This window comes from Pipistrellus hanaki, assembly GCF_964339955.1.
Source record: "Pipistrellus hanaki genome assembly, chromosome: 13".
Taxonomy (NCBI): Eukaryota; Metazoa; Chordata; class Mammalia; order Chiroptera; family Vespertilionidae; genus Pipistrellus; species Pipistrellus hanaki.
The window spans coordinates 18,683,910-18,699,348 of NC_140515.1; the positions used below are offsets into that span (position 1 = coordinate 18,683,910).

At 47.1% G+C, this 15,439-nt stretch overlaps 1 protein-coding gene across 2 annotated transcripts in view; it reads right to left on the reverse strand.

Moving 5' to 3' along the window:
- ABHD6 (abhydrolase domain containing 6, acylglycerol lipase) overlaps window positions 1-15,439 on the reverse strand; it is a 51,353-nt gene that overhangs the window by 16,146 nt on the left and 19,768 nt on the right. For both annotated transcript variants that reach the window (XM_084903079.1, XM_084903078.1), the window contains exons 2-4: window positions 11,313-11,371; window positions 8,303-8,445; window positions 365-521 (exon numbers count right to left, since the gene is read on the reverse strand). In XM_084903079.1, coding sequence (XP_084759205.1) covers window positions 365-521; window positions 8,303-8,421 — 276 coding nt within the window. In that variant the 5' untranslated portion in view covers window positions 8,422-8,445; window positions 11,313-11,371. The remainder of the gene's footprint in view (window positions 1-364; window positions 522-8,302; window positions 8,446-11,312; window positions 11,372-15,439) is intronic.

Consider the following 15,439-nt stretch of genomic DNA (forward strand, 5'->3'; position numbering starts at 1 on the left):
TTGTCCTGCATCCCGCAGCTTTTTAAAAAAGTCCCGATTTTTGGAAAAAAGAATCTTTCAAAAAATTGGGACCTTTTTTTTTTTTTTTTTTTAAATCTTTATTGCTCAGATTATTACAATTGTTTCTCCACACACACACACACACACACACACACACACACACACACACACCGCCCCGGGACTTTTTTAAAATGCCACAGGACGCGGGACAAATTGTTAGAAATCGGGACTGTCCCGCCAAGAGCGGGACGTCTGGTCACCTTACACTAGTTTTAAGGTATCTGAGCCACAGTTCTGGGTTCCCTTTGCTTTCTCCCATCGCCGAGGATTGCATGTCCCAGTGGAAACCCTTCTCCCTACCCACCTTGACCAAGCTGAGCCACATGTCCTTGTGTGCCGAGAACCCGTGGAGCATGAGGATGGTCGGCTTGTGCCCCGGCCTGCCGCGGAAGGAGTAGCAGAACTGGTAGTCTTCGTGCTGAACATAGCGGACCTGCATGCCCAGGGCCCGCCGCCAGTACCTGGGAGGAGACATACAGGCCACGCCAGGTCAGCACGCTCCAGGGACGTGGGGGGGGGGGGGGCACAGGTCTGCGCTATAGGCCCCCTACCAGGCAAGACCGACACTTCTCCTGCCCCTCCTCCTCCGCCTAACCCAGAGCTTCACCCCCACGGAGCACTAAGCGAAAGAGTTCCAGAAAGTACCTTAAATGAATATGGTGGAATGTATGTCACCACATAATCGCTCTAAACCAGGAAGGGGAGAAGGGGGATTTCCTCAAGAAGCATGACATGAAATAACCTCTCGTGAACACGTATTTCTAGCAGTTGAGTGGCCGTGCAAAGGAGGAGTCGGCGGTGGGATCTCCCTGGGTGTCTGACTAGCCCTTACGCCGCCTGGATTGTTGGAGCTTCTGCAGAATTTGAAATGGCTGGCGGTAAGACTGGGAAGGGCTCCGAAAAGGCCACAGCCAAGCTGGTTTTCGGGCGCCGCGTCGGCTGGCAGCCTGGTGGGCCATATTCATCGACACCTGGAATCCGAAGCGAGCAGCCACGGTCATGTGGGTAAGACTGCCGCTGTGTGCAGCACAGACATCGGAGTGAGTACAGCACTTCCCTCAGGGGCCCTTTAACGGGCAGGAAAAGCATCAGAAACGTCAAGGTAGTGTCTCTTGCAACTTGCTCTTCATAGAGATGAAGAATTGGGCTCTCGCCTGGCTGGTGAGGATCAGCGGTCGAGCATTGACCTATGAACCAGGAGGTCACGGTTTGATTCCTGATCAGGGCAGATGCCCGGGTTGCGGGCTTGAACCCCACTAGGGGGCATGCAGGAGGCAGCCGATCAATAATTCTCTTCATTGATGTTTCTATCTCTCTCTCCCTCTCTGATGTCAATACACACACAAAAAAGAACTGGACTCTCACCACGGCTGCAGTTGCTGGTGGTGGTATCACTCACACCCACAAATCTCCGGGAGAGAGAACACCAGAAAGCTGTCTCCAGGGGCCTGCCTTTCTATGGTCTCAGGCCTCTAACTACTCGAACAGCTGCCCAGTGTCGGTGATTCTCTGTAAAAACACAAGCTTACCCATTTGCAAAGCTAGTTGAGCAGGCTGGACATTTAATTAGCTTTCCAACCAACCAGATTTCCTTCATGTGAGTCCTGTCCATACTTAAGTGTTACTGTGGCTTTAAAAATGGTAAGGATTCTGCAGTAGTGGGTTTTGATAGAGTTGATGTTTTTTAAAAAACTCTTTTGATTTTAATTGTGATGCAGACGTTATAACAAACATTTGGCTTTGTACAGACATTATTTCCACTCCAGCGGATAAGCTCAGTGAAAGTCATGATACTAACTCTCCCCAGAAAATAAGAACATATTTTTTATACAGATTTTGAGAGTGAGAACTCTTTTTTTTTTTTTTTGAAATATATTTTTTTATTGATTTTTTACAGAGAGGAGGAGAGAGGGATAGAGAGCTAGAAACGTCGATGAGAGAGAAACATCGACCAGCTGCCTCTTGCACACCCCCTACCGGGGATGTGCCTGCAACCAATGTACATGCCCTTGACCGGAATCGAACCTGGGACCTTTCAGTCCGCAGACTGACGCTCTACCACTGAGCCAAACCGGTTTCGGCAGAACTCTTTTTTTTTTTCTTTTTTTTTTTTAAGAACTATCTGCATTGGTCCTCTGAGTTTATTCGCTACAGCATATGGCAGCTGGTTGAAAGCTCAGCTTCTGTTCATTACATAAGACTTGGCAGCGCTGGAGTTCGGCCTGAAATTCATTTCAATACGAAATTACCATCTAAACACATTGAACTCTCCGCATGAAGAGTCTCTCCAAGATGAGAGACGATTAACTCAATCAGAGATTCACTTTGTGGTGTACTTTGCACCAAAGAGGTAGCCAAGTCTTGCAAAAGCAAACAGCTGAAGCTGACTGGTTTTAACCCTTTATGTAAAACAAGGGGAGGGAAGATGAGAACATAAAATCATACTTATTTCGATCTGCATCCAAAAAGCGTAGGAACAAAAACAAGACACCATTAAGGTGAGCATCTGGAGTGGAGGTGGGCAATACAGTGAGAAGTAGATGGAGAGGCAACAGAGGTGGGAAAGAGACTTATCGCCTTCTTTTTAGTACTTTTGCAATGAATCTATTGCCTATTCAAAACATTAAAAATAGAATGAAATTGGCTAGTTTAAAGCTCTTCTTACAATAAAGCAAACTCATTTCAAAATTCTAAATCGTGCACCATAATACAAATTTGTTCATTCACATGCCACCTCATATTGACTTTGTGATCTTGAATCTCATCTATCTAGAATGAGGGGGAAATGTCGCATTCTACTGTGGATATGGTAAAGATTAAATGAGATAATCCATATGCAAAATTTTGTTTGATGCTCAACGTATGGTAAGAATTCAATAAATGGTCGTAATTAGTATTAAATAAAAAAGATCCTATTTTTATAAATATATCACTTGCCAAAACTCAAGGGAAAATTTTGCAACATATATGTAGGCCACAGATTCGTTTAACACATAAAAAGCATACAAAATGATAAGACCCAGGCAGGCTAAGATCTCAATTCAACAATGAACAAAATAAACAAAAATATTATTCAAAGTAGAAGAGAATTAAGGACTAACAAATATAGGAAACATGTTCAATTTCACTAATACCTAAAGAAATGAATATTACAACTAGACATACCTTTTTAATAATATAAATTAGAAAGATGCCTTTAAAATAAAAACAGCTCTGGCAGGTGTTGGTTGGAGCATATGCCCTGGTTTGATCCCTAGTAGGGGAGGCTACATGATCCATGTTTCTCTTGTACATTGATATTTCTCTGTCTCTCTCTCCCTCCGACAGTGTTATTTCAATTAGAAGAAAAAAAAAATCTGCACTAATATTTATACCCATAAACAGAAAATTTATTACATAAATCACAATGTATCCAGATGATGTAATACGTTGCTATTAAAAAAAAAATGAGGTCTTCAAAGACTATTTAATAACAGGAAAATGTTTATGACATGATATCAAATGAAAACATAGGACCCAATATCTTTATACTATTGATTCCAATTCTGTTAAAAAATTTTAAACTATATACAGATGAGGTGGGGAAAGAGGTGGTGAGAACAAAAGAGGCATTGAAGAAAATGATTTGGAGGTGATGGATAATTTATATTTTCTCCGTTACCTTTTTTTTTTTATTTTTTTTAAAGAATTATAGTTGCTATAACTCTGATAATTACCATCTGTGTACAAGGAATATTGGCAATGCAGGTTTTTATTTTTATCTTTATATATTTTATTGTTTTGTTTTGTTTTGTTTACAGAGAGAAAGGGAGGGAGGGAGAGTTAGAAATATCAATGAGAGAGAAACATCAATCGGCTGCCTCCTGCACACCCCCCACTGGGGGGTGTGCCCACAGTATATGCCCATGACTGGAATCGAACCTGGAACCCTTGAGTCTGAATGCCAATGCTCTCTCCACTTAGCCAAACTGGTCAGGGTTCTGTTACCTTTTTATAACCTTCAACTCTTAAGGAGATCAAGGGAGAGCTGGAAGGACCTTGCAGAAATGGTGATGTTGCTTAGGCATCTGGATACTCAGCACCTATTGGTTCAGCGGTAGACACCGCAGCAAGGTGTGCACAGCACAGACAGGGCATGGGATAACCAAGCATGACGAATCCGAGTGAAGGGTGACGGGGCTAGAAGCGCAGTCTGGGAGCTGGGCTCAGGGCGCGAGGAACCCTCCATTACTAGTCCAGGTATCTCATTTAATCGCTATGTCCCTGGAAAACCTCACGTAGGCTTTGGAAATAGGAGCTTGAGAACCAATATTTTCAGTAATTTCCTACTCCTCTCAATGGAAGAGTAGGAAGAAGACTCCTTACGCTACCAGGTCAGTTAAAAATTATGAAAGGAAAACAAACAAACAAATCTAAGTTCTTTGTTTTCAGGATGGCAGAGAATAAATTACCTCTAAATGATAAACTTTACAAAGGCAGAACTTAGAAATAACTGCAAGTGGCCTGGCCAGCGTGGCACAGTGGTTGAGAGCACATGCCCAGGTTAATTAAGGGCTCGATCCCCAGTGGGGGGCGTGCGGGAGGCAGCTGATCAATCATTGATGTTTCTCTCTCCCTCCCCCACTTTCTTCCTCTCTGAAATCACTAAAAATATATTTTAAAAAATGATTGCAAGTGTACAGAACAGAAACAAAGGGAAGAATCAAATTGGAATAAACAAGAACAAAATCTTTTGCAGATGAACAATCTTGGTACAAAAGCCGGACTGCTCCTGTTTCAGGGACGGACGTCACTGAAGCCCTAAAAAAGCCACCTCCAGGGGTTCTTCTTTGAGAAAGACGCCAGGGCCCAGACCTTTATTTCACGAGTGCTGCCTCCTCTGGTTTCCAGGATCCTCTGAAGACAAGCACTTACACAGTTCATTTCTTTTTTTATTATTGTGGTAAAATATAGATAACATACAATTTACCACTCTAACTATTTAAAATATATATTTATTGATTTTTTACAGAGAGGAAAGTAGAGAGAGAGTTAGAAACATTGATCAGCTGCCTCTTGCACACCCCCTACTGGGGATGTGCCCACAACCAAGGTACATGCCCTTGACCAGAATCAAACCTGGGACCTTTCAGTCAGCAGGCTGACACTCTATCCACTGAGCCAAACCGGTTTCAGCCATTCTAACCATTTTAAGTGTATAATTCAATGGAATTAAGGACATGCACAATATTGTACATCAACCATCACAACTATTCATTTATGGAATTTCCTGTCATCCCAAACAGGAATTCTGTATTCTTTAAACAAAAACTCCACATTCCTGCCCTGGCCGGTTTGCTCAATGGCTAGAGTGTTGGCCTGTGGACTGAAGGGTCCAAAGCTCAATTCCGGCCAAGGGCACATGCTTGAGTTGTGGGCTTGATACCCAGTGTGGGGTGTGCAGAAGGCAGCCAATCATTGATGTTTCTCTCTCTCCCTCTCCCTTATTCTCTGAAATCAATATGTTTAAAAAAATTTAAAACAAAACAAAAACTTCACATTCCTTCCTGTCCCTGAGCCCCTGGTAATCTCTATTCTACTTTCTGTGTCTGAGTCTGCACAGTCTAGATACCTCACTCTTGTAAGTAGAGTCATACAATCTTTGAAATCTTATGCCTGCCTTATTTCACTTAGCGTAATGTTTCCAATTATCCATAGTAAGGAGTGTGTCAGTACTTTATTCCTTTTTAAGGTGAACTAATATTTCATTACATAGATATGCCACATTTATTTATCCATTCATCAGCTGATGGACATGGGTTGTTTCTACTTTTAAGCTACTGTGAATAAGACCACCATAAAAATCCACAAGGCTTTGTGAGGACAAGCTTTCAGATCTCTTGGGTAAATACCTAGGAGTAGAACTGCTGGGTCACTTTAAAAAGAACAACAACAAAAACCTTTTGAGGACCCGCCATACTTTTTCAAAGCGGCTGCACAGTTTTGTATTCCTACTAAGAGTATATGAGGGGTCCAATTTCTCCACATCCTTCATTGCTATTTTTTAGAGAAACTTTTAATTGAAGTACAATTCACAGAAAAGTGCACAAATTATAAGTGTCCCTGGAGCGTGGCCACTTGTTCCCACAGGGATGTGGGCTGTGACTGCTCCTGCTGGCAGCGCCAAACGCTTTGCGATGAGCCACCAGAGCCACCTCCGGAGGTGCCGTGGCCACAGCAGAGGGCATCTGACTCCAAAAGGCCCTCCTGGCGACCCAAGGAAGCTGGGGGCTGTGGACGGTGTGGCATGGAGCTGGCTTCGCATGGGTGTGGGGAATTAGCCTTCCTGTAATCACACCTCCTGCTTGTAGCCGTAGCCATGGTGACGGGCCACAGCACCAAATTGTATTCTCCATTTCAATTTGATTTGTTTAAGAAAAATAGCATTTGTGTGTGGAGCCCATGGAGCCTTTTCAGGGTACATGGGGCACATGCTCTGGCCACTCCATGTCAGGCTACATGGAAGCCTGGGCCCATAGCACGCCTGCTGCTAGGCCTGCAAGGACAACCATCTCAACAGCTGGCGTCTCAGCTTCGTCTGCGCAGAGGTGGGTCCTCTGAAAGGGTCACCGCCTCCCAAGAGGGAGGGAGTAAAGGAAAGAAAAAGAAAAGCTCCCTTTTGTTCAAGCAGCTTCTTTTCAAGGGTCAGAGCCGGGTTGGCAGGTGGAAAACTCCACACTGCAATGCAACAAAAGGCAGCCAGAAAGGAGGGCAGATGCAGGGCACACGCCAACCCCAGCCCGCCTCTCTCTGTGCACAGGGCAGTTCTCACTCCCAGCAGCCCCAGTGGCATCTTAGGGCACTTCCCCGATGGCACCGGGAGGAACCCGCCTATCCCCGTGTTTCCTGCACGCAGTGGGAAGGAGCTTTCACCAGGGGAGGCACACGCGGTGGGAAGGAGCTTTCACCAGGGGAGGCACACGCGGTGGGAAGGAGCTTGCACCAGGGGAGGCACACGCGGTGGGAAGGAAGGAGCTTGCACCAGGGGAGGCACACGCGGTGGGAAGGAAGGAGCTTTCACCAGGGGAGGCACACGCGGTGGGAAGGAAGGAGCTTGCACCAGGGGAGGCACACACGCGGTGGGAAGGAGCTTGCACCAGGGGAGGCACACCACGCGGTGGAAAGGGTGCTTCTCTCGGTAAATGGACTGTGGCTTGGAGAGTCCCTGAAGCGCATCGCAAGGAAGCCGCTCCCTCCTCAACAGCTGAGCTTCTGGTTCCCTGGAGAACAGCTCTGCTGGGGCTACGGTGTCTTTCCCAGCCTCTCAGACGTTCACCAGAGAGCTGAGACGCGGCCTTCGGCAGGCAGCAGGCCCAAGGCAGCCTTGTGCAATGGTATTCTGCTTCTTTTCACTTTCTTATATTGATTTACTGCGCATGGCAAGCTTCCCACTTGAGGTGGTGATATTTATGTGGCTCTTAAAATAAACTGACTTAACCTACAGAAGTGACTTACTCCACAGAGAAGGCCAAGGCAGAGGTGGTGTGCAGACAGGGCGAGCAACCGGGACGGTGGTTCGGGAATGACAGGTTGGAAAACGTCTTTTTCTTTCTCCCGCTTCAGGGATGAACCCTTTTAGCACGAATCTGACACCACCTGTCCCACCCGCACGCCTGCTCCGGGTCCCGCTCTTCCTAATCCATCTGTCAGTGCACCTCGCCGCCCCAGTCAGACCACACTGGATCGGAATCCGAGGACTGAGAAACTGCCACCGGATTCCCGCCAGTGCGCACCATCCTCGCTCAAAGCACCGGTGACTTTGGGAGCGAGGGCGGAGCCGCCATCAGAAACCCGACAGAAGTTACCTGGCAGGAAGCTACCACCCATCATTCCAGAACACTCCTGACATTCAAAACAGGGCATCCGCCGAAGCCGGTTTAGCTCAATGGATAGAGCGTCGGCTTGGGGACTGAAGGTCCCGGGTTCGATTCCGGTCAAGGGCATGTACCTTGGTTGCGGGCATATCCCCAGTAGGGAGTGTGCAAGAGGCAACTGATTGATGACTCTCTCTCATCGATGTTTCTAACTCTCTATCTCTCTCCCTTCCTCTCTGTACAAAGTCAATAAAATATATTAAAAAACAAAACAAAACAGGGCATCCCCCAGCTTTCTTATATGCTTGAAATATTTCATGATGAAATGCTGAACCACCGAAAGAACAAGCGGAGAAGATGACACTGTTTTGGTGACAAAGGTAGCTTACCAGTAATAGATTTTTATCAGCGCCGAGGGCCACAGGAGGAACGAGGCCACGAAGGCCAGGATGGGGATGGCCAGCGTCCCGCCCGCGATCACGAACATGTTGACCACGTCCAGGTCCATCCTGCTCCTCGAGGGGGCTGGCGCCTGTGGGCGGAGAAAGGGACAGGAGTGAAAGTGTCGCAAGAGAAAGGGGAAGAGGTAGATGGAAAAGAGAAGTGAAGGACCCAGAATGAGGATTAGGATGAGGAGGAAGCAAAAGCAGGCAATGACTTAAAAAAACCCCTCAACAGGCATGACCACTACATGTAAGGAAGGGTCACCTGAGAGGGTCCCGAGTTGTGTTTTAAGCTGAGAAGAAAACGCTCAGGACAGCTGGGGAAAGCTCAGTGAGGACTGAACGGTAGGTCATGTTATTGTGCTGCTGATACAGTTCCGGAGTGTGAGGGTGACGCGGTGGTTACCTTTGCACGCGGGAGAATGTCCTTGTTCTTAGGCGATGTATGCTGACGTATGAAGGGGACAAGCATAGTGATATCTACTACTCACTCTTAAAAGCTGAGGAGAAAAATATATAATGTGTGTGTGTGTGTGTGTGTTTGTGTGTGTGTGTGTGTGTGTGTGTTGGTGGGGAGAGGAGAGAGAAATAAAGCACATACGTTTGAAATGTTAACCATTGGTGAATCCAGGTGAAGGTTACCTGGTAAACTTCAACTTTTTCTATAGGTTCCACAGGTTCCAAAATGTCTACAGCAATTTTTAAAAGTTAAGTGAGGGAGGACAGAGGCCCTTACAGGAGTGAAAACATACACATGTGCACTTTTCCAGCAAACTCACACCATCGGCCTGTTTCCCCTTCTAGAATCGGAGCTCCGTGAAGGGAGCGACGGTCACGCACGCTCTTTCTCGGTGCCCAGAACCAGCACGGAACACAAATGTGATGCAATTGAATGACAAGCAAAGTTACAAAACGGCTCAATGCTCTTTGTGTTAGGACAACCACTGCCCACAATGCTGAAGCTGTTCTCCTTCAGCAACCACACACCTCCCCCGAGGAGCTCCCTCGTGCACGCTGAGCACAATCTACAAGGCTCATCGCCACACCAGCAAGGGCCAGCAGATATTCCCCTGAAGGGAACGTCACAGACGTGTGAACGTCGTGGGCCATGAAAGAGCTGATGAACACAGTCTCTGTGGAGAGTCGCCGTGGTTTCCTGCTTCATCCGTGCGTGGACGGAACCAGCGCCCAGACCCGCCCCAGCCAGCCAGCGCCCAGACCCAGCCCTCCGCCCGCTCCTCACCGCGTCCTTGCGCTGCCCTGAGGCCCCACCACCGCTCCGTGGGCCAAGGAGGCTGGAGGCAGAAAGCCTACAGCCTTGTGAACACAGGACCACCAATGCCTGAAGGTCAGCTAAGGGCTGGAATGTGCAGTCTCCCGGAGCAGTGCCCACACAGCGGATGTCTGCAAGACGACTCTGGGGAGCAGGAGGACACTATGCGCCACCACGGAGTGCATACGGAGAAGCCTCTTTCCCTTCCTGCTTGGGGTCCGAGGGAAAGGAGCAGTGCTCTAACCGGCACGCCTCCTGCAGGCCAACGCTCTATCCACTGAGCCAAACCAGCTAGGGCTCAATCACAGCTTTTGTCTTTTCCCACTCTGGTGACTTTTGAAACTTTTCCAAAATTAGGCCAGCGATTAAAGAGTAAGATTTGGCTCGCCCCAACAAGAATCTTGTATCCCAGAACATAAAACAGAACCTGGCAAGTCGCCTGAACAGACTGCAAAGGAAAGATGCGCTCACTTTGCGGGTCTGCTGTGTGAAGTGAGGCACTTCAGCCTCAAAGACAACGGTGGGCAGCCCTGCAGCGCTCTGTACCGCCAGCCAGCCGGGGTCAGGAGAACCGGCTGGCCGCCATGGCCCCTGGGAGAGGAGCACACTCACACCCCAGGCAAATGGCAACGAGGTTCTTATTCCCCAAAACTATCCTGATCAATGTTTCTATCTCACTATCCCTCTCCCTTCCTCTCTCTCTCAAATCAATTAAAAAAAAAAAGACTTTAAGATTATACTGATTTAATTGTTGGCGCTTGGCCTCTCTGTCCCAGTTAAAGTAAAATATATTCTCATTAATGTAGACGGAGGCGGAGGTTGCATATTGATGGCTGTATCCCATCAGTAAAGGCTCTAAGTGTTGTATAATGTGTGACTACTTAAATTAATTAAATACAACTCAAAGGTCAGAGATTCAGCCACACCCATCACAGTTTACGGGCTTGAAAGCCACACGTGACCAGCACAGCTCAGGGCTCTCCCCTCCTGAAAGCCTTTTTCAGCCAATTCCTTATGCCACTTTGGTTCCGCATTCACGAGGAGTGTCGGGTGGGATGACAATTCCCTGCCGGGGTGAGCCAGACCACTCGGCTCCCTCAGCCACCACGTGGGGCCCAGCTCCATGTCCTCACTTCTGGCTCCTGTTTCTGTCCAGGGTGCTCTCCCACAGCCGGTACTGCCAGAGGCCCCCCGCCGTTCCCTCCAGGGGTCAGCCTGCCCCGGTGAACTCCACAGGATCCCAGCTCTACCTCCAGCCTGAGCTCCCACAGCTCCACCCGCATCCGATAACCAACCTGCCATGCAAGCCCGCACGGCCGCCCGGGTCTTCCCTCGTGTGGCCCCTTCACCAGCACGCTCCCGTCCTGGCTGCCCCAGGAGCTCCTCCCTGCCTTCGTGGCTGACCCCAGCGTCACGCTGCCCAGGAAAACAGCCTGGTCCCCACCGGCCCGGGACTCACAGCCTCTCTTCCAACTCAGAGCCCTCCTCTTTGCAAACTGCAAATAGGAGGTTTTTGGGTGCATACTGGAGCTTTGAAAACCTTCAGGTACCCACACCTTCCCGCCAGTCCTTCTGCAATCACCCCCAGATGGTGGTTTCCAGGGAGCTTGCAGAGGAGTCCCAGGCTCCTTACAAACTGCCTTTAAAATATATATATATAGGATTTAAAAAAGCCATACTCACTGTTCAAAGAGCACAGCCTTCTTTCCCAACTGCTACTGGCTCTGGTAGAAGATGAATTTCTGAAATTACAAAAAGTGAAAGCAACGCAGCATTAGGAAATAGGAACCGAGTGTTAACAGCCAGCAAATAGCTGGCTTTGCGGAGGCGCAGAGCTCTGCTCGGGGCTCAGGCCAAGTACAAATGCCCTGTCAAATGCCCTGTGGCTTTATAATCGCCTCTGTCCAAGTCACCCCCCTCCCACCCCGGTTAAGCAACCTGCACAAAGGGCAGGGCGTGCCAGGTCGTGAGAGGCTGAGAAAGAGGTCAAAGAAGAGCTGAGGTGAGAAGGGGAGCATGGTAGTGAGAGGAAGAGTCCGGCTGTCTATTGGAGATTGATTGCATGTATTGATCGCCATTCCCTTCCTAAACCCTACTTAAATGGCAGTAAAGGAAAATATTAAACTCATAAATGCTAAGAGAATGGGAGAGGAGATATGTCAGTCAACTTTTTATTGAGACCCCCCAATAAAAACAAGAACTCTCCTTCTCCATCTGGGGGCAGGGTTTGCCTAAAAGCTGTACTCGGAAAGAACTGAGAGGGAGGTGCAACAGTGTGCACAGGGGAATATTATGGGCTAGACAGAGCAGTGGAGCTGGGAAGGGCACCGCAGTAGGAGAACGAATGGAAGGCAAAGGAGGGCCAGTGCACAAATCCCGAATTATTTCAGAATGTGGTAGGCAGTACACAGACACGTGCAGGGCAAGGACAAAGGCCAGGTACAGAAGGCCACCAGGGTGGGAAGCCCCAAGTGCCTAGCAAGCACCTGGCAATGGACAATTTGTAGGTGGGACCTGGTCCCCAGGGTGACCTGTCCTCCCCTAGTACGGATGTGGGGTGGACCCCCGGACCTTTCCTTCCTATGCGTGACACCCAGGCCTCAGTTGTGTTTTAGCTCCAGGTCCAGAGAAGACAAGTGACACCATGGCTGACCTCAGGACCAGCTGCATTGAGAAGTGACCCCCTGCCCTGGCTCTGACCCATCAGTGGAGACCATGACACCCGGAAAGCTGATGAGTATTCTATTGGATTCTAGCCTGGGCCCTTCCCTAAGATCTCCACCATTAAAAGCTCTTAGGATGGAGGACCCATGCCCGAACCTATCCTCAGCCCTTTACCATTGCCTCCCTCATTTCCAAGGGCCTTTCTTTTGCCTCTGTAACTTACGGACCCGTTTCTTCTACCACTCACTTCTCTCACCTCTGAAATTGTCTAAATAAATGTTCTCTTATAGTTTGAGTCTTGGCTCTGAATTCTTCCTGGCCAGAACTTAAGTAGGCTGGTCTACCACCAAGGGCTATTCCTCCTGCCACCAACAAGAGGATCAAAGAATTAAACATTAAAAAACAACAACAACAAACCTATAAAAGTTCTGGAAGAAGACATGAAAACTCTTAAAATATCTTCATGAGCAAAGTCTTTCTAAGTAAAATATACAACCAGAGGTCATAATAAAAAGATGAATAAGTTGACATCATAAACATTTTTAAATTGTTTTACACACAGAGAGAGAAACAATTTCTTCTTCTACTTATGCATTCATTGGTTGATTCTTTTATTTTTATTGATTTTTATAGAGAGAGGAAGGGAGAGGGAGAGAGAAACATCAATGTGAGAGCAAAACCTTGATAGGCTGCCTCCTGCATGCCCCTATCAGGGATCCAGCCCCCACACTCGACATATCAGGAAGATCCTCTAGCCCAGCAGTTGCCAATCTTTCGGACCTCATGGACCACCAGTGAATCTAGCCAATGGAGCTATCCGGCCAGGGCATAACAATGTTATTCATTCATTCATTCATTCATTCATCCTTACCCCAGGATGTTAATTGACTTCAGAGAGAGAGGAAATTGAGAGAGAGAAACATTGATGTGAAAGAGAAGCATCAATTGGTTACCTTTGTACGCACCCCAACTGGGGATCAAACTAAAACCTGGGTATGTACCCTGACCTGGGATGGAACCTGCAACCTTTGTGTATGGGACCATGCTCCAATCAACTGAGCTGCCCTGCCAAGGCATAACAATGTTCTTAAATGTCCACATGAAAAGAAGTTAACTTTTGTTGATACATATCAGAGGCAACAGAGTAATTTCTTTAATGTACAAAGGGCTCCTACAGAGCAATATAAATATCAATAAAATCCAACAGAAAAACGGGCAAATGATCTGAATAATTTACCAGGAAGTAATACAAATGACTCTTAAAAATATAAAAAGATGCTCAATCACATTTAAAGTAAGAGACATGTGCCCAGCTGGTATGGCTCAGTGATTGAGCATTGACCCATGAACCGAGAGGTCCCTGGATCGATTCCCAGTCAGGGCATGTACTCAGATTGCGGGCTTGATCCCCAGTTGGGGATGTGTGGGAGGTAGCTGATCGATCTTTCTCTCTCATCAATGTTTCTCTCTTTCTCTTCCTCTCCCTTACTTTGACTCAAAAAAAAAAAAATCAATAAAAACATATTTTAAGACATATGCAAATTAAACTTAAAAAGTAATGGTAATGTTTATTTAGCACACTGGCAAAGAACAAAAAGTTTAATAATAGACTATGTGGCTGAGGCTATGGGGAAACAGAGGATCTCATACAATGTACCAATTTACACTTCGATCAACAACTCTATAGATGGCAATTTGGCAAAATCTGCAGCAATGTTGTATGCCCATACACTTGAGCTAACAATCTCACTTCTGAGAATTTATGTTTATAACTAACTGAACATGTCTGAAAACATGTTTTTGCAGTATTATTTGTTATAGTATTATTTATTATGGCAAAAGATTCAAATGTCCACTTATAGAAAACCTAGTAAGTAAATGATGGTATAAATTTGTAAAGAAGTATAATGAATAACCATTAAATACAAGTACAATTAAATGTAAGCCATTAAAATAATGAAGCAGTTCTATTTGTCTCTATCAGTAATAACCTCCAGAGCACATTGTTAACTAGAAACAGGAAGGAACATTAGAGAGCGAGTGGAATAACACCTCTTGCACTGAGCAAGAGAGAAAAGGAAGTACATACATTATGCTTACGTGTGTGTGAAACGTTTCTGGAGAGATACACGAGAAACTGGTGATTGTGGCTGGCACTGGAAAGGGAAACGAGAGGCAAAGGGCAGAGATAAGAGGGACTTTTCACTGATGCCCTTTTGTTCCTTTGAATCACTACCATGTGCATGTGTGAGGCTTTCCCTATTCAATTAAAAAATAAACTCCTAAAATAAAATGGTCTACCCTATACTGTCCAATACCGTGGCCACTAAGCCACATGTGGCCATTTAAATTTAAATTGATTAAAATTAAATAAAATTTAAAATCCAGTTTTCTGATGCCACTGGAATAACCTGGTTATTGTTGAACAGGAAGTGAGTACAGGGGAAAGCTAGATACTAGAGGCATGCCAGTTATTCAGCTTCGCCAGAAAGCTGAATTTAACATGTCCACGGCTGTTCCCTGCTGACCGATGGGGGAAGCGACTGGCGGGAGGCAGACACACGAGCCCACTGAGGTCTGAGTGATGTGGGAAGTGCTTTCCCAGCAATCACCCTGAAGTCAAGTCAGTGGCCAGAATGGGCACGGTCACTGCAAGCTCAGGAAACCTAAATGTTTAAACTTTCATCCCTCTCCCTCTCCCTCTCCCTCTCCCTCTCCCTCTCCCTCTCCCTCTCCCTCTCCCTCTTCCTCTCCCTCTCCCTCTCCCTCACACACACACACACACACACACACACACACACACACGTGCGAGTGCCTGGGACTCCTGCCGCAGGGGAAGGCGCTCCCTGTGCCCGCCCGGTGCACACATGAACGAACAGACTTCCATTAGCGTGGACGCTGACGCACCCCCGGCTGCCACATGGGGCGGAGGCTCTGCACATGGCCCTGCTTCTGGCTCAGCTGAGACCCCAGCTGCACCTCTTCCAGGACTAGCTCCAGGGACAGGGGACTTTGGAGCCTGAGAAAAGCGACTCCACGCAAATAAAATTTGCTTCCACATCCATCCTCCCGTGCAGATCTTAGAAAATTCATTTTCTGAAGACATCGCAAGAATTACACTCCCTCGACGGGCCGGGGAGTTTAAT